General features: G+C 43.2%; 1 protein-coding gene across 3 annotated transcripts in view; it reads left to right on the top strand.

The window, feature by feature from the left end:
* Nucleotides 1-23,891, top strand: part of DHRS7 (dehydrogenase/reductase 7) — a 53,923-nt gene that overhangs the window by 9,121 nt on the left and 20,911 nt on the right. For all 3 annotated transcript variants that reach the window (XM_075926349.1, XM_075926350.1, XM_075926351.1), the window contains 3 exons: nucleotides 12,282-12,434; nucleotides 21,153-21,259; nucleotides 23,299-23,538. In XM_075926349.1, the coding sequence (XP_075782464.1) occupies nucleotides 12,282-12,434; nucleotides 21,153-21,259; nucleotides 23,299-23,538 (500 nt within the window). The remainder of the gene's footprint in view (nucleotides 1-12,281; nucleotides 12,435-21,152; nucleotides 21,260-23,298; nucleotides 23,539-23,891) is intronic.

The raw sequence follows: 23,891 nt of genomic DNA, 5'->3' as shown, positions 1-23,891 counted from the left end.
TATTAATAAAACATTCCTAATAGTTTTAGGCTATGTCTACACTGCACTTTCATCAGTAAAAGTTTTGTTGGTTAGGAGTGTAGGGGAGAAACCCCTTCCTCCCTGACTGACAGAAGTTTTACTGAGGAACAATGCTGGTGTGAACAGGGCTTGTTGGTAGGTGAGCTGTCGGCCTTACAGTGGCTCTGCTGTAGCAACATTGCTGTGCTGCTGTAAGGAGTGCCGTGTAGACGCTGCCTTAGTCATAATCTTTTCTATCAAAGGCTCCTAAGAAAATGAAATTGTTTGTTTAGAGGTATTTGCTATTTGTAGGATGACCTTTGTCAGACATGTGTTTGGTAAAGTCGTGACATGGAATATTTATAATCAAACGTTTCTCAAGTTCTGTTTAAAAAGTAAACTGGACTAAAGGTCAGAGGATACAAGTGATGGAAAAACACAGATAAGCTTGTCAACTCAAATCTGGTAAAAACTGTGTGCATAGATTTCCACCCCTGCCCGAGGGCAAAGTGTGTTGAACTTTTATCCGTAACATGCCCATGTGAGTCTACATAGCACAAGTATAATGGAGATCATCCAAATAAGGGAGGAATAAGAAAAGGTCTCAGACTTTATATTCATAGAGAGAATACTAAGAGTCTTCTGTTTCACTAAAGCTAAAATAAAACAGTCCCAGATTTCTCAAAATTGGACCATGCTCTAGCATTGTGGTGGGCAATAATTTTTAGTGGGGGAGAGGGCCCACTCCAAGATTTTGAAAAGTTGTCAAGGGATGCACTTTTCTGTGGAAGAGATGAGGTGGGGTGTGTGTGTGGCGGGGGGGGGGGGGGGAGATCTAGGATAGAGGCTGAGTACAGAAGGGCTCATGGGGGTAAGGGACTGGGGTGCAGGAGATAGTGTGAGGTCTGAGAGGGAGTGTGGGTGAAGGAGGGGGTTGTGACCCAGGTCAGGGGAATGGAGTGCAGGGTCTGGGAGGTTGTTTGGGTGCAGGAGAGGATTCTGGCCTGGGGGAGGGGCATAGAGGGTACAGAGCCTAGGAGGGGGTTGTGACCTTGGGCAAGGGGGTGCAGAGGGTTTGGGTGGTGACCTGGGGAGGGAGTTGGGGTGTGGAGGGAGGAGCAGGGATGACAGAGGCAGGCTGTGGCTGGGAGTCACTTTCCTAAGGGTCTCCTGGCCAGCACCCCTAAGGCAGGCTGGGCTCCCTGCCTGCTTCAGCCCCAGATCACTTAGAACTGCAGGCTATTCGCTCCATCTGGCTCTCTGCTCCAGGAGGGGGAAGAGTCTTGTGCTGCCCCCTGGCCAATCTCTCAGCTGCTATTGGCTGCTTGTTTCCAGTCAATAGGAGCTGAGGATTGGGGGGTGGGCTGTGGGTGGGGAGATCACACACAGCCACCTATCCTATGTGCTTTAAACCTGTGGCAGCTGTGTGCCTGAGGGCCCCAGCAAAATGTGGGGTTGCATATTTTTCAGAAACAATAGATAAATCAAGAAATGCCCACACAACAGAATATTTCAAAGTGGCAGTGAAAGTTGTAATAGTGTGATGAAAAATTCAACTGTCATGTGCAGTTTAGTCCTAGACAATGCTGAAGACGTGACAAAGATGAGAAGATACTTAGAAGAAACAGAAGAAAGCTCCTTAATGTATGGGTGCCATGTTCACTTAGTGCATCTTTTAGCCAAAGACTTAAGAATGTCGTCTTGAGGAATAAAAAAAAATTGTTGAAGTCACAAAATACACAGTCACAAAGCCCCCTCTGACTCCAAGTGGCTGTCTTGTCACAAATCAATTCTACTAGCCAAATACACAGAGGCATTGGAATTACAATTCATCCGCAAAACCAGTTCTCATGTTAATAGACTCAATGGTGATGAGGGATGGTTGGGACACTATCAACCTAACATTCAGTGAGGGTGCAAACAGCTCTTTGTGTAGATTCCTGTGTTAGGAAGGGTACTATCTATTGATTTTATCTGCTTCGTTTCAACTACCCAATCTTCAGGTGCTTACTAATTCCCAACTCGGCCTTCCTGTTTTTTCCCTTTGATTTTCCATACCCTCTGCTCCTTGTTTTCTACCTCCTTCCTTCCTTCCCTCCCTGCCCCCCATTTATTTTGGGTCTGCACATCCTAAACTCCAAACTCTGGTCATCTGAAGAAGTGGGCCGTGCCCACAAAAGCTCATGATATCATCTACGTGTTTTGTTAGCCTATGAAGTGCTAGCACTTTGTTGTTTTTTTCCTATACAGACTAACTATGCTACCCCCTTAAGGTTATCAAAATTGTGTTTTTAAAAAAAAATGCCATGCCTTTTCACGAACTCAAACTTCAAAGTCTTGTATAACTAGTTAGCTCTGTTTTTGGAGGGGCTTTTTATAAAGGAAAAACTTTACTAACGTCTTTGGGGGCGGGGCAAAATAGAAAAGACGCAAGATATTTTGAAAGGGGGGAAAAAATTAAAAAATAGGTCAATTTGGCACACTTGGAAATGAAAACATTCAAAAGTTAATACTTTGTTGTTTTTTCCCCCCCCTCTGTGAAAATAGGTCGTCATACTTCAGCCAGTTCTGGTAACACAAGGAAAAATCATGAGTTATGCTTTTGTTGACAATTCCCATCAGAGCCTTTAGCTTTATTTTTTAGATCTAGAAGAGACAGATACATGCCTAACCAGCTTTGCACTCCAGAAAACCCCTCTAACTCTCATTAAACTTCAGAGGGGTAGCAGAGTTAGTTTGTAACTGGAAAAACTTAAGCAAATAGTCTAGCAGCACCTTAAAGACTAACAAAACATGTAGACGGTATCATGAGCTTTTGTGGGCACAGTCCACTTCAAATGACCGGTGTTATGAGTCGGGGATATGAAAACTCAAAATAAATAGGAGAGGGGAAGGGGAGGAAGGGTAAGCAGATAAAAATCAAAGTCAATAGATAAGATTCCTAAAACAGGAAGGATACCACTCAGGGAGCTGTTAGCACCTTCAATGGTAGAAGGTAGTAGGTAGAATCCCCACCAGCCCATATCATGACTGAGTCCATTAGCATGTGAATTGAATTTGTGGATGAACTGGGGTTCCAGGGCTTCTCTGTGTATTTGGCTTGTAGAGCTCATGATACCATCTACATGTTTTGTTATCTATAAAGTGCTATCAGACCATTTGTTGGTTTTTCCTATAACAGACTAACTCGGCTACTCCCGGAAGCTCCGAAACAAGATGGTATCATGAACTTTTATGGGTATGAAGAAATGGGTTGTACCCACAAAAGCTGATGATACCATATATAGGTTTAATTAAAAAGTCAAATGAAAATAAATGCAATTCCCATTAGGCACCTATCTGTCCCTTTAATGTGTCTGTAAATCTAAGCCATTAACACTTCCTTATCTTGCTGCTTTCTTTCAAGCATGAAGCAGCTCCAAGTAGCAGCTGCTTGACAGCACCCCGCCTTGCTCTACTCTCCCTCCTCTTCCCCCCCAAGCTGCTGAATTCCCTGCAGGAAGGAGTTCCTGCCCTCATGCCAATGAAAATTGGCTTGTGTGCCACTAATGGCACAGGTGCAGTAGGTTGCTGATCTAGACAGTGCTTGGTCCTGCCATGAGGGCAGGGGACTAGACCTGATGATCTCTCGAGGTCCCTTCCAGTTCTGTATTCTAGGGCTATGTCTGCACAAGATCATGCCAGTGTAAAAACTCTTTTGCGGAAGAGTTCTTGTACAAAAACTCTTCCAGAAGAGAGCATCTACACTGGCATGTGCTTTAGCGCAAGAGCATCCCTGCCAGTGTAGACGCTCTCTTGTGCAAGAAAGCTCTAATGGCCATTTTAACCATAGGGCTTTCTTGCGCAAGTAATTCATGTTGTCTGTGTACACTGGCCTCTTGTGCAAGAACAGCTGCGCAAGAGGGCTTATTCCTGAACGGGAGCATCAGAGTTCTTGCGCAAGAAGCACTGATTTCATACATTAGAACATCAGTGTTCTTGCACAAGTGTAGACCAGTGTAGACAGGCAGCAAGTTTTTGCGCAAAAGTGGCTGCTTTTCTGCAAGATCGCACCAATGTAGACACGGCCTAGGATTCTGTCATTCTACACTGATGATATAACTGACTCCTCTTTAGAATAAGAAGTTTAGACTAAATCTTAAATGTTACATAAATGTTCCGCAATTGCAGCAGTCTCCTGAGTTGCTAGTGACACTGAAAATTAAAACAAAATAAGTTTTATTAACACTTACAGGCAAGTCCTAACACTACTAAATGAACAGTGTCCTTAAAACTTCTACAACTATCTCTCATCTTCCCTACTCCCACTGTCATTTGGATTCATGGACTGAAACAGAAATGAGTTTTCCTGCTTTTTCAACTCCTAGCCTGTTTCTTAGCTTTGAGTGAGCAATGCTAAACAATGAAATTATTTTCTGTGCCTGTAGAGGAAGCTACTGCTGTGAAAAGTTGGCTTAGCAACTGAAGGAACTTTGTTTCAAGGTGCCTGGTAATTGAATTCCACCAAATTCAGAGGAGTGACATTAATCAGTAATTTACTTTCATTAATAAACCAGTGTACATAATTGTTACCTGAGAGACAAGGACACATCTCTTTACACAGAGAGAGAGGACAAATTTCACCAGCTTATACTGTACAGGTCACTAAACACAGCAAAAAATGGATGTATCTAGGGTTCAGTTGTCAGAGGGGCTGTATACTTGGGCACTGGGGACAGGTATCTCACAGTGCTGTTTTCAATTAACATCTACAGCAGGGGTCGGCAACCCCTGGCATGCTCACCATAAGCAGCATATGAGCCAATTTTTACTGGCACATGGGGCGGGAACTGGGGAAGGGCGACTGGCACACGTGGTGCGCAGTGGCCCGGGCTACATAGAGCTGCTCCCAATGGGCTGTGTGTGGGGGCAGGGAGCCCTTTCCCCAGCACCCCACGGCACCCAGCCAGGCTGGAGACAGCCCTGGGCTCTGCCTGCCCCAGACCTGGAGCCGCAGCCGACAGGCAAAGGGCTGGGCCAGCCAGGGAAGAGATTCTGTTCCCCCCACCGCCTCTCCTCGCCCCAGTACTGCTTGTGGGGGGCTTCAAGTCCCAGTGCTGCTGCCCTGCCAGTGAGTGCTCTGAGGGCACAGGGATGTGGGGGGAACAGGCGGATGCAGGGGCAGGATGGGAGGGGTTGCATTGAGGGGCATGAGGCAATACAGGGGATCAGTGTCTGAGGGAGGGGGGAAGGGGCATAGGAGAGTGAGGCTGGAGCAGAGGGAAGAGATGAAGTAGGATACAATTTTACTTTGCAGAAGCTACACTTGCCTCCCTCCCCAACTAGCTATTTGGCTGCATTCTCACCCTCTGAGTTATTCCCCCAACCCCTCCCACCCCCAAACTACCTCTCGTACCCCCACCACAACCCTTCCTGTCGCCAAACTCCCTTCCAGACCATACCCTCTCCACCCCGTCCACCTCCCACCCAGATCCTGCATCCCTATCCCACTCACTGGCAGCTCTTTCTCTCACATTGAACCCCTCATTTTTGTTCCTACCCCGGGCCTAATGGGGTCCACAAAATCCACAAAATCTGGAGCTCCAGAAAAGTAAGTCTAGCCTATGGGAAGCCCTGAACCTCAGTCCTCCCTGTCCCTTCCCCTCACCCCGTGAGGCTGGAGTGCCAGAAGAATGAGGTGTCTCAGTTGGGAGCCACATCAGTGAAGGCTGGGGGCTTGGGGAGGAGTTATTTGCTTCTCACTTGTGTGGCCTCCAACTGATTTCACTGTGGGTCAGTAACCCTGACACAAAAAAAGGTTCCCCACCCAGCCAAAAATAAAGAAAACATTGAAACCTTTTGTTTGACATAATATTTTACTTTATTTAAAATAAGTTTGATAAACTAAAATGTCATAAAATACTTCTGTAGCAACCATGTTGTTTTAGTTTCACTGAAAAGAGCAGGAGGATATAAACTAATTCTCCTTCAAAATGTTCTATGAAAATCTGTGGTTGGTTGTTTTGATCAATTTATTAAGAATTGGCCTATTCTCCTAACCATGATTAAATAGAAGGAAGTAGCTAATTCAAAGCATCTACTGTGGGATTAAAGAGGAATGTAGAAGATATACTCAGTATACTGAAACCTATTATCCATAGCATTAAACTTCAGAGAAATTGCTGATGCTGTTGAAATTTGGAATGCACTTCAAAAGATATTAACTAAAGAAATACCTCACCAGAAGGTTGAAATGCCTCACAAGAAGAATAAAATGCAGGCAATAAAGAAGCTAATGGATCAAACATTAACTCTACCTCTTTTCTTGCAAACATTCTTAACCCTAGATACAAAGGTAGATACCCAACTTCTGAAGATGCTGCTGCCGCCACGGCAAGAACATCTCAAAATCATTCCAGTCATAATTCATTTCAGAGCTGGAGTGAAACCATTTAATCAGTACTTTGTATAAAATTTAGGATTTAAGTAGTCATAAGAAATAGCACACAGAGTAACACAGGTCACTAAATTAAATAAAACAGAACATGCAAGCTAATCTTAATACACAGAGATACTACGTGTAACTAGCTTCTCAGTCAAAGTTGTTCTAATCACCTTCTTTCAACCTGGAAAGCCTTCCAGCTGGGACACTTTCCCTCAGTTCAATTTTATAAATTTCCAGCAATCATCTTGGATGGGATACCCCCGGAAAAGGTGACCTAGATTACTTCACTCCCCATCATGGAATAGGTTTAGCCTAAGGTGGGAGTCCTTTTGTTTTGTTGACTCTTTCCTTGCTTCTCATGGAAAAGCAGCAGGATTTAAGATGGATTTTAGTATTAGGTGACATGGTCACATGTCTCTGCAAAGCCCCTGTCTCCATACTTCATGAGCTGACCCACATATCCACAGTTTACCCCAATTTATCGTTCTCATTATGGACCCTCCAGTGACCATTGCCACAACCATCACATAGCAGTTTTTTTTATTTGTTTTTAACCCTTATCTAAACCATGGCAGTGATCCGTCCTAAATAGATGGGGAATTGGAACTCTGACCACAGAGAGAGGAAATTAGCTTTTAACAAAAAAGGGAAGAGGGGACATAAATGTGTCTGTATTGAGGACAAATGCAATATTCTCTGTGGTTCAACGCATTGTTTAACTGTGTAGATTATTTCAGGGAGCGGGCAGAGGAAGGGTGGTGGGAGTGTGTGCACTCAAAAGGAACTCAATATCCATTAGGGCTAACAAAATCAAGAGTTTGGAATGTGGTAGCATACACTATTGGGGTGGGGGGATTAGGTATTAGAGTGATATGACTGTAACTTAGACTGCTCTGTAATGTGCAAAAGGGCAACATTAAGGTTGTATGTGCCTTTAACTTTGGAATTTCTTGACCTTCTGAGCACTTATGCTTGTTACCTTAACAGCTGCCTATACATTGAAAAGAGACTATTATAATGCCATTGTGAGGTTCTGTATTTGTGGGTTTTCCTGAGTGATTCAAATGTGCTGTTTGTACAGAAAAATACATCCCCACTGCTAGTCCTGTAGACTCAACCCAAGCTCTGAAAATCAAGCTGTTTTTTTCCCCCATTTTGCATGTTGTTGTAGGAGATTTAAAAAAAAGGGGAGATTAAATTAAGACCCTGGTGATCCTTGAGCAAACTACTCTGAGTTTACAGAAGTCTGATGTAACGCTGTTCATAACTCTTGCCATAACTGCAGTACAGCAGGGGCAATGCAAAAACATTTTTAACACTAAAGTCAGTAGCTGTAATTGAATAAACACAAGGATCAGTTCTGCTGAGTTAAGGTTCAATTTGAATGTCACTTTCAGGAGTAAAATTGCTCTAAATGTCCTACCTGGTTAATGTTTAAGTGTTCTGGAATCTTTTTCTTGTTTGGCAAGATATCCGTAGATTGCTTTGGTCTGTATATATGCCCGGAAGTAAGGTTTCTCTTGGGACCTTTTTTAGATGGAGCTGAGTCACATTTGCATTAACAGTTGTTGCAACCACTGTGACAGATGTTAGTCAAGTTACCTAATGCTCTGCTGATACTACAGCAGAGTTGGGCCATAATTTTTGATGGGGGTTGGGGGGGGGGAGGTTACTCCCCAAGAATTTGGTAAATGGTCAAGGGCCACACTCTTCTGTTAATGGTTGAAGTGCAGGGTCTGGGATAGGGATGTAAAAGTTATCGGCGTCTTTCCCAGTTAACTGGCAGAGTGGAAGAGGGGCTGCCCACTGTGGTCTGGCTGGCAGGATCCTGGCTGGCTGGAGCAGCCTCCTACCACTGCATGTGGCAGGCTGGGTTGGAAGAGCCTCCTGCCAAGTAGGCTGGCCATATCCCAACTGGTTAACTGGTTAAAATATTGCAATTAAATCATTTAAACCATTGCATATTTACATCCTTAGTCGGGGATGGAGGTTTGGTGCAGGAGGGAGTTTGGGGTAAGGGACTGGGGTGCAGGTGGGGGCATGGGATCTGCGAGGGAGTTTGGATAAAGGATATGGTTGTGACCTCAAGGGTCTGTTCCTCAAGGGTCTGTTTTGGGACCCGTACTGTTCAATATCTTCATCAATGATGTAGATATTGGGATAGAGATACGCTTATTAAGTTTGCAGATGATACCAAACTGGGTGGGGTTGCAACTTCTTTGGAGGATAGGGACATAATTCAAAATGACCTTAGCAAGTTAGAGAAATGGTCAGAGGTAAACAGGATGAGGTTTAATAAAGAGAAATGCAAAGTGATCCACTTAGGAAGGAACAATCAGTTCCATACATACAAGATGGGAAGCGACTGTCTAGGAAGAAGCATGGCGGAAAGGGATCTAGGGGTCATAGTGGACCACAAGTTGAATATGAGTCAACAGTGTGATGCTGTTGCAAAAAAAGCAAATATGATTCTAGGTTGTATCAACAGGTGTGTTGTAAGCAAAACTCGTGAAGTCATTCTGCCGCTCTACTCTGCACTAGTTAGGCCTCAGCTGGAGTACTGTGTCCAGTTCTGGGCACCACATTTCAAGAAAGATGTGGAGAAATTGGAAAGGGTACAGAGAAGAGCGACAAGAATGATTAAAGGTTTAGAGAACATGACCTATGAAGCCAGGCTTCATGAACTGGGCTTGTTTAGTTTGGAAAAAAGAAGATTAAGGGGGGACATGTTAGCGGTTTTCAAATATCTAAAAGGGTGTCACAAGGAGGAAGGAGAAAATTTGTTCCTCTTGGTTTCTGAGGACAGGACAAGGAGTAATGGGCTTAAAGTGCAGCAGGGGAGGTTTAGATTGGACATTAGGAAAAAATTCCTAACTGTCAGGGTGGTCAAATATTGGAATAAATTGCCAAGGGAGGTGGTGGAATCTCCCTCTCTGGAGATATTTAAGAACAGGTTAGATAGACATCTGTCAGGGATGGTGTAGACGGAGCTTGGTCCTGCCTTGAGGGCGGGGGGCTGGACTCAATGACCTCTCAAGGTCCCTTCCAGTCCTATTATTCTATGATTCTATGACCTGGGGCAGAAGACGGGGGTGCAGGGTTTGGGAGGAGGTATGGGTGCAGGAGAGGATTCTGACCTGGAGGAAGGGTGTAGGAGGGGGTGCAGAGTCTGGGAGGAGGTGCAGGAATTTGGGTTGTGACTGGAGGTAGGGGATTGGGGTGCAAGCCTGGGAAAGGGTTGTGACCTAGAGAAGGAGTGTAGAAGGGGGTGTGAAGTCTGGGAGAGGGTATGGGTGCAGTGGCAAGGGTGCAGAGGGTTTGGGTTATGTGGGGTAGAGGGTTGGGGGAGGGAAGGGCTGGAGTGCCAGAGGCAGGCTGTGGCTAGGAGACATTTACTTGAGCAGCTCCTGGCCAGCATCTCTGACCAACAGGTTCTGCAGCCAGGAGGGAGCCATGTGTACTATTTTGAATGCTGTGAGGGGCAGGGGTACTTCAGATGCTGCATGTCCTGCAAATAGGAAGCTCCCATTGGACAGAAACCAGCCAATGGGAGCTGCAAGATTGTGCTGGGGGATGGGGCAGCATGAAAAGCCCTTCCTTCCTTCCTTCCTTCCTCCCTCCCAGGTTTGCAGGATTTAGAAAGCTGATCTGAGTAACGTGCGGAGGGAGCCAGGCTGAGGCTCTTGCTGCACCCATGGCCCAGGTCTGGCAAGTTGGCAGGCCAGATTCAGCCTGTAGGCCATATATTACCTATCCCTGTTCTATGGTGATTAGCACAGCATAGCATGGAATGCTCATGGCACCTGAGGACTCTTAAAAATCCCACAAGGGTGGGAGGGGGGATGGTTTATTTTGTTTGACTTGTGAAAATCCCACTAGCCACCTAACTGCATCTTTATTTACCTGTGCTCAGATTGGACCTCTCTGGTCTGGCACCTTGGGACCTGAGTGGTCCTGAACAAGGGCGCTTTCCAGACCAGGGAGGTCAAGGCTCCACTCCTGGCCACCAGCCCCAGCTACTGGGTGTCAGCCCCTTTGCTGCCAACCCTGGCTGGGGCTGCGCTTCTGACCCTGCTCCTCTCCTTCTTCCTTTCCTCCTCCTCTTCCCCCCTCTACCCCCCCCCCCCCCGCCCCAGTGGGGCTCTCTGGTCCAGCAATGATGTTGCCAGAACAGAGAGTACTAGAATTTAGAGTTTCAACCTGTACCTTCAAAAATGTGTCCATTAAGGGCTTGAACTGCTGCTTGCTAATGTGAGGCAGATTCCCATTGATTTTTAATGGATGCTGCATTACAGACTGAATGAAATAGGACTCCCACCCCTATCTAATTCTAAATAAAGTGGATGAACACTCACCATGCCTGCACTGAGAATCCTCCTTTTGATAACCATATGGGCCTTTAGACATAGTTACTGAGGGATCCAGGATTAAGAAAGACTCTTAACAACAAATGTCCTGTTTAGAGACTCTTTAATATTAGGCTTTTATTTGCACAGTTGCCTTTAGTTGCAGCCTTCCATAATTTCAGATTTCTCTGCTCACTTTTCTTACAAGCCCTCTGTATGTTGAGGTCCATGGAGGTGCATCTACACTGCACCATAACTCAAAATAAGATTCGCAATTTGAGCTACGCAAATTGAGTCTCTTATTTCGAAATGGCTTATTTCATCATTTGGCGCTATTTACACAGTGCCAAATTTTGAAATAAAGTGCTATGCCGAAACATCCCTTACTCCTCGGAGAATGAGGTTTACAGGGACATTGGACTAGTGAGCCCAAAATAAGGGGCTTGCTGTGAAGATGCAGGAGAGCTGTTTCGAGAGACTCTGAAATTTCAGTATCCTGAAATAGCACTGTAGCGTAGACATACCCTGGATGTCGTAAGTATGCAGGGCTTGCTTAAACAGACTCCCAGGTTATGTCTACACCGGTGGGTTCTTGTGCAAGAACTCTTGCACAAGAACACATCCACACTGCCATGTGCATTTGTGCAAGAGCATCCATGGCAGTGTGGACGCTCTCTTGGTCAAGAAAGATGGCCATTTTAGCATAGGGCTTTTTTGCGCAAAAAAACCCTGCCGCATGTCGCATGTCCACACTGCCCTCTTGCACAAGAGTCTTGCGCAAGAGGGCTTACACTTGTTAGAAAAGAGCGTAGCTCTTGCACAAGAAGCCCTGTCTTCCGATGATGTACTGTAAATCTTCTTGCGCAAGAGCAGGTGGGCAGTGTGGATGCTCTGCCAGTTCTTGCTCAAGAATGTCCATTCTTGTGCACGAACCCGCCAGTGTAGACATAGCCCCAGAGTGCATCAGGCATAGATAGTCAGCTCAGCCAGATTAGCCTTTTATAATATGTGAAGATATAGCATCTCATAGAACTGGAAGGGACTTGAGAGGTCAAGTCCAGTCCCCTGCCCTCACAGCAGGACCAAGTACCATCCCTGACAGATTTGCCCCACAGGGGCAGATGATCATTTTGCGGGGCCCAGCGCAGTCCGATTTCATGGGGCCCCCCTTTGCCACGGCACATGTGCAGTGGCTCGTGTGGGGCTTCTTGAAGTGCAGGGCCCGGGGCAGCCGCCCTGCTCTATATCCGCCCCTGTTGCCCTAGATCCCTAAATGGCCCCCTCAAGGATTGAACTCCCAACCCTGGGTTTAGCAGACCAATTCAAACCATTGAGCTATCCCTCCTCTGCCCCTCAGTTCAAGGCATAAAAAGAAATAGTAACAAATCTCAGAGTATCTTAATTTCTGACACACAAAATCAGATACTGCCCCTGTAACTATTTATTTAGTAACTAAGTTACCCTTCTGTGTTGGCAGTGATCCATAACTGCTTTCTTGGTCATTTTAACAGAAAATGAACTTCCTGGCAAGGTCGTGTGGGTGACAGGAGCTTCAAGTGGAATTGGAGAAGAGTTAGCTTACCAGCTGGCAAAGATCGGGGCACTGCTTGTGCTTTCTGCAAGAAGAGAGAACGAATTGGAAAGGGTGAAACAAAAGTGTCTTGGTAAGTTTAAAAAAAAAAAGTGGATTGATCTGGCTTGCCATGATAGTTTAAAAAAAAATCCATGCAACAGGAATAAATTGAGAATAAGTTAAATATGAACTAGGTTATAATGCATTTTATTTTTGAGTTGTGAATTCTTAGAACATGTATTTTAGGAAGCTCTAACTGAATGATGCACTGTTATAGGAGGAGTAAAAGAAAATATTTAGGTGCCTAAAGTTGCAGATGGGTGCACAGGTAACTAGTGGGATGCTCAAAAGCACCCTTCTACAATTAGGCAATTTAACAGTCTGAGCCTTTGTCCCTGGAAAATAAGAGGCTGTTTTTCAAAGGAACATAAGGGAACTGAGCCAACAGGGTGGGGTTGTGTAGAAATTCTGACAGCCTTTTAGTGTAAAGTTACGAAATGTTTGAGCTGCCTAAGATAGGCAGCTAAGCTTGCCTGTGGTGGCAGTTTGTAAGTTTCAACATTGAGCTTCTCTAACTTGAAACAGCCCCCTCTCCCCCAAAAAAAACCCCAACAAGCAAATGGTCTGGTAGTACTTCGTAGACTAACAAAACATGTAGATGGTATCACGAGCTTTCGTGGGCACAGCCCACTTCAGATGACCAGAGTTATGATTAAAGGATAAGGAAACTCGAAATAAATAGGAGGAGGGAAGGGGGGGGAAGATGTTCTGTGGGTGACTATACCTCCTCTAATCATAACTCCGGTCATCTGAAGAAGTGGGCTGTGCCCATGAAAGCTCATGATACCATCTACATGTTTTGTTAGTCTATAAAGTTCTACCAGACCATTTGCTTGCCTTTTTTTTTTTTTTTTTTTTTTTTTCCTTTTCCTTGTAAGACTAACTCGGCTACCCCCTGAAGCTCTTGAAACAGCCAGGGTAGCAAAAGCTGTAATCCTGGGTAATCAGCTTTATGGCGGCACTAGAGCAGTTCCAGAACACATGCTAGATTCATTACTTTGACACGGACATTCGGGAGTATTCCTTCAATTTAATTATCATAGGGGTAGCTGTGTTAGTCTGAATCTGCAAAAGTGGCGAGGAGTCCTGTGGCACCTTATAGACTAACCGAAGTGTTGGAGCATGAGCTTTCGTGGGCAAAGACCCACTTGTCAGATGCATGTCAGACATGCATTAGACGAAGTGGGTCTTTGCTCAGTTTAATTAGTTATTCTGGGTTCAGGGTCTGTTAATGAAGCACTGTGGTGCAACGTAGGTACCCCACAACTAGAATCTGTGCCTGTGGCTCCGAGGCAAGTGTAGATGGGAACATCGGCCAGTATTGTTCCAATCACTGATCCTTCATTTGGTTCTGCTGACCAAGATGCCAGATCTGACATGTAGGGCCACCCCTTCAGTTGGTATAAATCAAATGACTTCACTAGAGCTCTGGTGACCTACATCAGTGGAGGACCAGATCCACAGGGGTTGACTTGTATTACCCTGGAATGGGACTATCACCTCTTCCGAACCTAGTAGGGTGAATTGAGGCAGTGGGATCTGCTCTTGACTAGCATGCCCAGTATTTGTAGACAGTCTTTCAAGCAGTAATTCAGATGCCACTGTGTTTATGTATGTGTATATGCGCGTGCACACACTGTCTGTGTCTCTTTAAAAGTGAGCCCCACAGGATTACTGTAAAGCAGGCAGTCCATTGTATCATGCTACAATAAATGTAATATTAAGCTGAAGTACATGGCATAACTAGAACAAATAGTTTTCTGTACAGCTACTATAGTAACAAAAATGATAGCAATTCAGCTAGTTAGCAGATATTTAGAACTTTGAAAAAAATATAGTTTCAAATTGACTTGTTCAAGAGGCACTCCTCACCCTATCACATCTAATCATCTGTTGCCACAGCCAGATGCAGTAGTTAGGAGAGCCAGACCCTGGCAGCAAAGTCAAGATAAACTGACATCTCCGTGCTACTGTGCGACAAGTTAACAGTGCTTCATTATCAGTGGCTTTCTACTAACACTAAATGTGATCATTAAGTGCCATAGCCCTTTGTTTTATTGTGTTACTATGCGAGAACTGCTTTGGTTTTCTCTCTTTTTCCTTTGCAGTTGGTCCCATATTTCATGTTGTGGAGGACTGTTTAAGAATTAAGTTGACCATGGTGGAATATCTAGTGAAACTTCAAAAGGCTTTTTTGGGGGGGGGCGGGATGGGTAGTTAGTTCTCCAGGCTTGTCAAAGACTTCTATACAAAACCAAATATGATTTAATATTTGTGGAATAACCATTATATTTAAATCACTTCTGTGAGGCTGTTGAAAATTATGAGCAGTAAATTCCAAAAAGAAAACCCTATTTTTGATAGCCTGTTTTTTTTTATTCAACTTTTTTTTGCCTGTAGTTCCTATTCATACATGTCCATCCCACCCTCTCTACACACACTCCAACTTTGTTACTATCAACACAAGGAAAAAGTTTGAGGAGACTAATTTTTAAGATATCTGTGATATGTGGCATGGAATGTTTTGAGAGGCTAATATTGTATGATTAACAATAATGGTCCACTACATTAGAATTCTAATTTGAAGAGAGGCACATGTAGATCTGAAATTACTTTTGTCAATTCCAAATAGAAGAAGCTGTTGTACAAATACAACACCTAGCACCGTGGGGGGTCCTATTCTTGGTTAGTCCTTAGGCACTAACATAGACATTAATATCTGAAGTGATTTCTAGTACTTAACTTGCTATACCATGTCACCTGCGCACCCATCTCTTTAAAGACAACTAGTTTGGGATACACTCAATCTCTCATTAGATGAGCATCAAAGAGACCGTATTTGCCTTCTTGGTAATTGGTGGGATATTACAGAAGCTGTTTTAACTTACAAAGACAACAAATGGTCTTGTAGCATCTTAAAGATTAACACAATATTTAGATGGTATCATGAGCTTTTGTGAGCTCAACCCACTTCTTCAGATGAATGGAATTATTAAAGGTCCAGTTTATAAATAGGGGATGGGGGGGGGGGGGGGAGAGAGAAAAGCGGGGGAAATAGTCGAGTGTCTGTGCTACATGAAGCTGATAAAGTGCAAATTGTTCTTAAGAACCCATTTTTTTTAAAATGTCATTAGGATGTGGAATGTAGCGGGCCATCCAGCCAGTGTCTTTATTCATACCTTTGTGATAGCTTCATTTACAGGTTTGATTCCTAAGTTCTAAGGCTTCCCTGTGTAGTTGGCTTGTGGAATTGGCCTGAAACAGTAGGGTGACTGGGATTCATTAATGAGTGCCCAGGCAAGTTTAAATGTTCCTCAGCGGGTTTCTTTGCATTGCCTTTTCGGATACCTGATTTGTGTCCATTAATTCTTTCCTGTAGAGACTGACCAGTATACATGGCAAAGGGGCATTGTTGGCATTTGTCACGTTAATGGATGCCTTTTCTATCAGCTTCATGTAGCATGGACAGTATAATTTACTATTTCCCTGTTTTTTCCCTTCTTTTTCCTTCTCTCTCCCCTATTTATTTAGAAACTGGACCTTTAATAATTCCATTAATCTGAAGAAGTGGGTTGTACCCATGAAAGCTCATGATACCATCTACGTGTTTTGTTAGTCTTTAAGGTGCTGCAAGACTATTTGTTGTCTTTTTAAGTTATTCCAAAACAAAAGGAAAAACTGTGTAGCAGTCTGCCCCGATATAGCATCCTCAGAGTGGCCCATCCAGGCACCCAGTCAGTGTCTAGTTTGAGATGCATGTAGTCTGACTTCTCTCAGAATTGTTGAGTTCCCATTGCCTTCAAGTGGATGCTCTTTCATTCAGTGGCTGAGTCAGTAGACTTTAGGATTATATCTTAGGCCAGACCTACACTAAAGAAGGTCAAAATAAAATATGCAACTCCACTTACATCGACTCCAGCTATGTAATTAATGAATCTTAATTCAAGTTTCCCTACTATCCCCACAGTGGGAGGCCGACAGGAGTAAATGCTCTTGTTGGCTTCCAGTACAAACAGCTGACAGGGGTACCCTCTGAGTTTGATTTAGCAGGTCTCTACTAGACCTGCTAAATCAAACTCTGAAAGATCAATTGTGTCTGGAAGGAACTTCAAGAAGTCTTCAAGTCCATCCTCTTCTGAAGATTAAACCTAGACTATCACTGTTTTCAAACCCTCCAGTGAGTGATTTCACAGCCTCCCTTGGAATTCTATTGCAGAGCTTAACAACCTTGATAACTAGAGCACTTTTTTCTTAATAGCTAACCTAAAATCTCTCTTGAAGACTGTTGTTTTCTTCGGTCTTCCCCCCACTCCTACTCAGTCTTTTCTCAAGACTAGGCATGTCGAGGATTTTTACCCTTTCTTCATCGTTAGTTTTTCTGATTATAGGAGAGCTTACAAGTGACCCTTTGTCATTAATTTTGTCTTGCACATGCTAACTGGGTAGCAAGCACTTAGAGTCTCGCTACAGACCAGCCATCTTATAGCACCTGAACTACTGTAACTAGCCCAGTTACTGATGGGTATGAGGCTATGCAGCAGTGTCTGCTGTATAGACACGTCCTCACTAAACAAACATTCAGGGGTCTGATCTGCTGTCATCGGCATGTTTGAACAGAGCAATGGCAATGTTGCATAGGTGTCCCTGAGGATATAATTTACTCTGCAGGATCTTTTACAAATGGTGATGAATGAAATGCCAGCTTTAAACATCAACAGTGATGGCTTTAATCTCAACAAAGTGGGTTACTGCCTCCAGGTGCGCAAGCAAGGACGCAGCATTTGTGGCAAAGGTTATATCTCTAACAAAAGAAACTTATTGGGGGCAGGGATAAAGTTCAACACAGTGTTTGCCCAGCACTGTGGAAACAAGGTTTACTCTTTTTCTGTATTTATTGGATTGCTCTAAATGTAATCATTAACAAGTCATGTGACAGCACTCTTTCCCTCTAGTGTGCAGATGATGGAAAGAGAAAGATCATTGAATTTATGTCCCAGAAACAGATGAAAGAGCATTAGTTACTAGGTAGAGTTGAATTAAAAACATTTAAAAACGATAAAAATAGACATTAAGACTAAGGAGGGGAGATAATTTTGTTGCATTTGCTGTGTGAAGAAGACTCACAAGCTGCTATTTAGAAAGCAACTGAGAGAAGTCAGTTGTTCAAAACAAATTAAAAAAGCAGATGCATTCTGCATGAAGACTTGGAATTGATGGTGTTTGGCTTGACTAATGTGTTCATCAGTGTGAAAGCATGTTAAAGAGCATTCTGTTTAAAAAAAAAAAAAACCCCAACTGTGATGCAACAATGAAAACGTTTCAAGATGCATTTAAGCTTCCTCAAATCCTTATTAGTCACAAAGAAAAATTGACAAAACACAAATGTTCTGGTTACCCTAAATACTGTTAACAAAAGAGACAGCAGCTTGACCATGAGGGAGTGGTCAAGGAGGAGAGGTAGTGTCTATAGCAGTGGTGTCCAACCCATTCTGAAGCAATAATTACTACAGTGAATTAGTCACACTCAGCTGGCCAAATAGCCACATGTGGTTAGTGTGTTGGACACCACAGTCTATAGACTCCCTGCCCTCTTCTGAAGAGTGTGGGTTCACTGGCTCACGCTAATGAAACTACTCAGAATGGCAGGGTTGGCTTAGAAGTTTTGGACTCTGAGAGTTGGCATGGAACAAATTCTGGCTAGCAGGGATTTGGAGCAATCAAATTTTTGAATTGCTCCACTCCAGCTCCGCTCCGGCACCAATAGTGACTGCTCCTGCTCCGCTCTGACTCCACTACGTGCTCCTACTCAAATTAATTTTTAACTAAAAGTTCATACTGTAATTTTGGAAAAAAACATTATTTTTATTCAGTTTTAAAACAATTTAAATGTCATCAACTAGGCATCATTCATAATTCAATCTGTAAAAAATTATTGCAGCAATCAAGTCATCTTTCATAGCCTGCCGCAGATCATTTAAAATTAACTTTAAAGCCGAAAACAGTCGCTCTACGCTAGCTTGAGTTGTTGGCATGCTCGAAGTAATTCTACAGGCAGCCTGAATGTAGTGTGGGTAGCTGTGAATGGCCTAAAAAAAAACTTGACTTTTAGCCTACCTATAGACTCCGCCTCACAACCTTCCCAAAAGTTTCTCTTGAATAATGCTTCATTACAATTATGAATCGCAGAAACTCGCCGGCGTCTTTGTTTATCAAATTCCTTTTCGAAGTTGTCATTTTCTAAAGAATTGGTGCTTGAATTATCTCCATTTCCCTGTGATGGTTGAAGACATCTCAGGGATGGATGCTCGAACAAGCTCAGAGTGGAGATGGAAGTTTGAGAACAGCCTGCTATTTCTAAAGGATGTGAACTTTCCGAAACAGCAAATTCGATTGCTGATGACTCCTTTTGTTGTGTTTCGTTTTCTTCAACCTCTTTCGCTGAATTCAAATGTAGCAATAGCTTTTGTTTTTCAAGTCGTCGAGCAATATCAAGGAGCCCTTCCTTTGCCTTTGGTATTTCCCTTGAGGTAAGAAGAATCCAATACCAAATCCAATAATCAGTTGGTATTTTTAATTTTTCATAAAATTAATATAAATTTTTATTTATAAATTGCAATTTAGTTTCTTATAAAATTTTGCGGTAAAAATATTCCAAATATTTTCCAAGTTTTTAATATCTCAAACGCTTTAATATAGATATATCAATGAAATTTGGTATGTGCTGTAGCGTTAGTATGTGCTATTGTTGTTCTACAACATTAATTGTTGGGAAATAATGAGGCTACACATTACAAGGTTGAAAATAAACACACAGTCTAACTAATCTTCGCGAGTACGTACTTGCCTAACCTTAGCACAAGGGTGGGAGCAGTCTGAAGTGTTGCTGGATGTCTGATAATTATCTGATTCTTTAATAACATATCCCCAAAAAACTTTGTAATTTTGTATCTGTACATTAAATCTTGATTTTGAAAAGTGAGAATAACTGTGACATATTACGTAAAGTGGAAAAGTAGATGTTAATATCAATTGTTACACAATCTGAAACTTTTTGGCACCTTTAGGACTTTCTTGCTAAAATATCATTCACTTTGGATTGAAAATGAAGAAAAAAAAAAAAAAACCTGGAGCAGTGGAGCAGTCAACATTTTCTGTGCTCCAGCTCTGGGCAAAAACCTGCTGCTCCGCACTCCAGCTCTGGGCTCTGCTCCAAAGCCCTGCCGGCTAGCTTTACACTAAACCTTTCTGTTACTTAGAGGCAGAAGGTTGTCACCTCACATGTCTTGGAGCACTGGATGGGCTTCTAATGCTTTTCTTACTCTTGTGGGAAGTATTCAAAATCATTTACATGACTCCCAGTCAGAGGATATTAAAAATAGCCACTTAAGTCACGTTAACCTTCCCTGACTGTCAGTTTAGCCTTACAAGTTTATTGGGATTTGAAATCAAGTGACCATAATGGAGTGTCTGTGTCTGTGTCTGTGTCTGTGTCTCTCTGTATAACTTTGAAGTAAAGCTTCATATCAGAGTGCTTGCCCACATATATTAGTGTGCGACCAATCAGGGTGTGACTCAACTGTGTCCTTCCCGTGAAATTCATGAGGATGTGCCAGATATTACACTTGTGAATTTTTCCACTTTGTATTATTTGTCGAGCTCTCGTCCTGAAAAATGAATGCAATCTACTCGCCTTTGGTGAGTAGATTGCAACCCGAAGAGCCAGGTTCGGGTGATCTGCACACACGCAGAATGCCAGACAGCGTGGCTGGTGAATGAGGCTTGCTGCGGTTCGGCGAGCCCTGTTCATGACTAACTTTTTTTAATTGAGTTTAAAAAGACAGAACATTTAGGGTACATCTACACTGCACCTTAAACTTGAAATAAGTTATTTTGATTTTATTTTGAAATAGGCTATTCGAAATTTGGCGTGTCTACATGGTGCCAAATTTTGAAATAAAGTGCTATTTTGAGCCATCCCTTAAACCCTCGTGCAACGAGGCTTACAGGGCTCGTGAAATAGCACGTCCATTATTTTGAAAAATTTTGAAATAATGGGAGCATTCCTTGGACACGGGGTAGCTATTTAAATAGCTGTGTAGTGTAGACGTACCCTTGGTGTCTTTCACTTAATTCCCAAATTATCTACACACATAGATTTTATTTGAATCCTCTTTTTGCCTTGGGGATCTATTTCTGTCATCCTGTAGCAGAAACAGCATTCAAAGTTCTCCAGTCTCTGGCTCAGATACTGTGTATGTAGGCTGGCCTTTACTGCTCCTGGCAGTTTTGGGGAGAACAAAACCATGCATGCTCTCAGGATGCTCACAGCTGAACAGTTTAACCTCCAGGCAAAATATGAAGGATGATACTCTGTTCTTCTGAAAGTCTTGGTTAAAATCTTAACTTAAAATAACATTGCAGTGTTTATAAGGAATGTGTATATTCTTTGAAGAATGGAGTGCATTGGTATGTTCAAGGTACTCAAAACGATTTCATTTAATAAGATGGTACTTGGTATTCATATTGTAACTTATATGACTCCATTAGCTGATTTTGTGTGTGTGTGTGTGTGTGTGTGTGTGTGTGTGAGAGAGAAAAAATCTGTTCCCATTTTAATGAAGTTTCTTTTTTAAAGCTGTTTTGGTGATGAGGCTGATGGATTTACTACTTTAAAGTATCAAGAATGAAATATGCCTTACTGATACTGTTCTGGCTGGAATGCTTCTTTCAAATACTTTTTTTATTTTAGAGATCTCCAACTTGAGCAGTAAGGATATCTTTGTTTTGCCTCTTGATTTGATGGATAGAAGTTTCCATGAAGCTGCAACTAAAACCGTTCTTCAGCATTTTGGCCGAGTGAGTTGAACTTTAGGCTGAGTCCTGACCACTAGCCCCCCACCTTTATTCATTGGCTTTGTTTTTATTTCCAGTAACTTGGCAAGGTTGGTTACCTATTTTGTATGTTTGTGTGGATACCAAATCCTTGATCCTACAGTTGCTTGCCATTGTGGGCATGCTATTGATTTCGGTGGAGTTCTGCTCATATGCTCATCCTTTCACCTAACTTCTGTGTAAGGATTTGTGAATTTAAGACTTTGATCCTGATCTGTGGCCATATAACTTGATTTCTAGACCTATACTGAAAAATGAAGAACCATAACTGTGTGTATTGTAATGAAAGTAGGGAAGTTAAAATGAGGTTATTTTACTAATTGAGTAGTTGATGGAATTTATTGATGACTCGATTAGTCGATAGGGGAGGGTAGCTTCCCCACTATGGCTCTGCAATTTAAAATGCAGAGTCTGGGCTGCACTAAGTATTAGATTTGCACATTCGCAGGTGGCATGGTGGAGCCAGCGCTATGGCAAGCAGGCTTTTAAGTAGGGATGCAAGCAACTAATCAACTAGTCGACTATCCAATAAGCTTTTGCTCATTGGATAGTGGAGACACTAGTCGACTAGTCTCTCTCTCTCCCCCCCCCCCCCCACCCCTTGCTGCCTCTATCAGAAAGAGGTAGTGGGAGGGGGAGAAGGGGAAGAGGGGTGCTGGGGGGAGCTGGCTTAAAAGCCAGTTCCCCCCCAGCTCCAGCTCTAAGGGGGGGGTAGGGGCGCAGCAGTGGAGTTCCACATATGAAATGTACAAGAGTCCCCACTCCAGGTTCCACATGGCGTTTCAATCTTTGAAATGCACAAGAGCTCCTTCTGGGGCTTTTGTACATTTCAAAGGCAGAACGCAGTGCAGCACTTCTGCCTTTGAAATGTAGCAACAGCCCAGCAGGCTCTTGCTACATTTCAAAGCGGAAGCGCCTTTATCGACTAATAGAATTTCCATCAACTATTCTATCAACTATTTGATTAATCTAATTTTAACATCCCTACTTTTAAGCCATCCCCTGCCAGCACTGGCTCCTGCTTCCCCCCGACCCTTGCTACCTCTGTCAGAGGCTGCGGGGCGGGAGAGGGAGAATGCAAATAGTCAACCTGACAACTTGCTTACATCCCTATATCAAAAGTGAACATAAATCAAATTGAAAGAGCTTCATTTGCAGTGTTAGTAATATCTGTTAGCTATCATGCACAACAGAAATGTAAGTAACTCAGAAACTGATTGTACATATCAAGCATGTGGTGGGAGGAAATCAAATATTGTGCATAAGTGTTGTGCTCCAGATGCCTGGCACTGTGTGAAGTTAAAGGGACAACAGCAATCTGAAATCCAGGCAGTGTAATGAAGTGGAAAGCTCTATATCAGAGGCAACGGGCGTCGGGGGGAGCAGCTACCAGTTCTAGCAGGAGATGGCTTGAAAGTAGGGATATTAAAACTAGATTAATCAACTAATCAAATAGTCAATTAAATTTCCATTGACTATTAAATTAGTCGATAGATCACTTCTGTTTTGAAATGTTGCAAGAGCCTGCTGGTCTGTTTTATGGTTTTACAGTCCTATTTTTGTAATTCTTTTCTCCCACACTGCTGTTTATTCCAGTGGAACTCTGGGAAGATGTAAGGGTCAGCTCACATGGACCATCTTGCAGGTCTAGGGCCTTAGATATCACTTGCTACAAGATCATTGGCATTTAAAAAAAAAATCTACATGCTACATGTTTCAATCTGAAAGTGTTCCTCTATACCCAGCAGTAACCAAGATCCATTAGTTATATTGAGCTATTTTTTGTTAGCTGTTTACTAATCCAGCACCAAGATTAGACAAAGCTCAACTTGGATTTAATTGTTGTGGATATCTACTGCTAGAGATACTTACACATCTTCTGCAGCAGCTACAAAAGCTAGACGGTATTAGGAAAAGAAGCTGGTCAAGACTTGGGCTCCCTCAGGGAAAACCCATTGTTGGTTAAAAGGCGTGTTTGTGTATTTGTTCTCTCCTTATTGAAGATCGATGTTTTGGTGAACAACGGTGGACGTTCCCAGCGCTCGCTGTTTGTGGATACGAAGCTGGATGTCTATCAAGCCATAATGGAACTTAATTACCTGGGTACAGTCTCCTTAACTAAATATGTCCTGAATCACATGATCCAAAGGGAGAAAGGGAAGATTGTGACCATGAGCAGTGTAATGGGCATCATGGGAGCCCCCCTCGCCACGGGATATTGTGCCAGCAAGCATGCCCTCCAGGTAAGCTAAATTAGCTGTCTCAGAATACAGGGCTCCTGTATCTCCAGGAAGCTTCATTGCAGAGGTGGGGAACCTTTCTTTGGGGCGTGTGGAGGGGGTGCTGACACAGAAAAATCAGTCAGTATAAAAGTGAAACGCACAAACCTGAGGTAGCCCCTAACTGAGAAGCAGAAAGATACTCCTCACATTCCCTTTGCACACCAGAACCTAGGGGGCCCCGGGCTAGTAAACTTGTGGAACTGCCTTAGGCTCTGGATTGGGGCCAGAATTGAGGGATTGTGTGTGGGAGGGGGCTGATAGGAAGCAGGTTTGGGGTATGGGTGGGAGGGAGAGTGCCAGAGGAGGTTGGGGGT

The sequence above is a fragment of the Pelodiscus sinensis genome, chromosome 4 (genome assembly GCF_049634645.1).
Source record: "Pelodiscus sinensis isolate JC-2024 chromosome 4, ASM4963464v1, whole genome shotgun sequence".
Taxonomy (NCBI): Eukaryota; Metazoa; Chordata; order Testudines; family Trionychidae; genus Pelodiscus; species Pelodiscus sinensis.
This window is presented reverse-complemented; position numbering and strand designations above follow the sequence as displayed.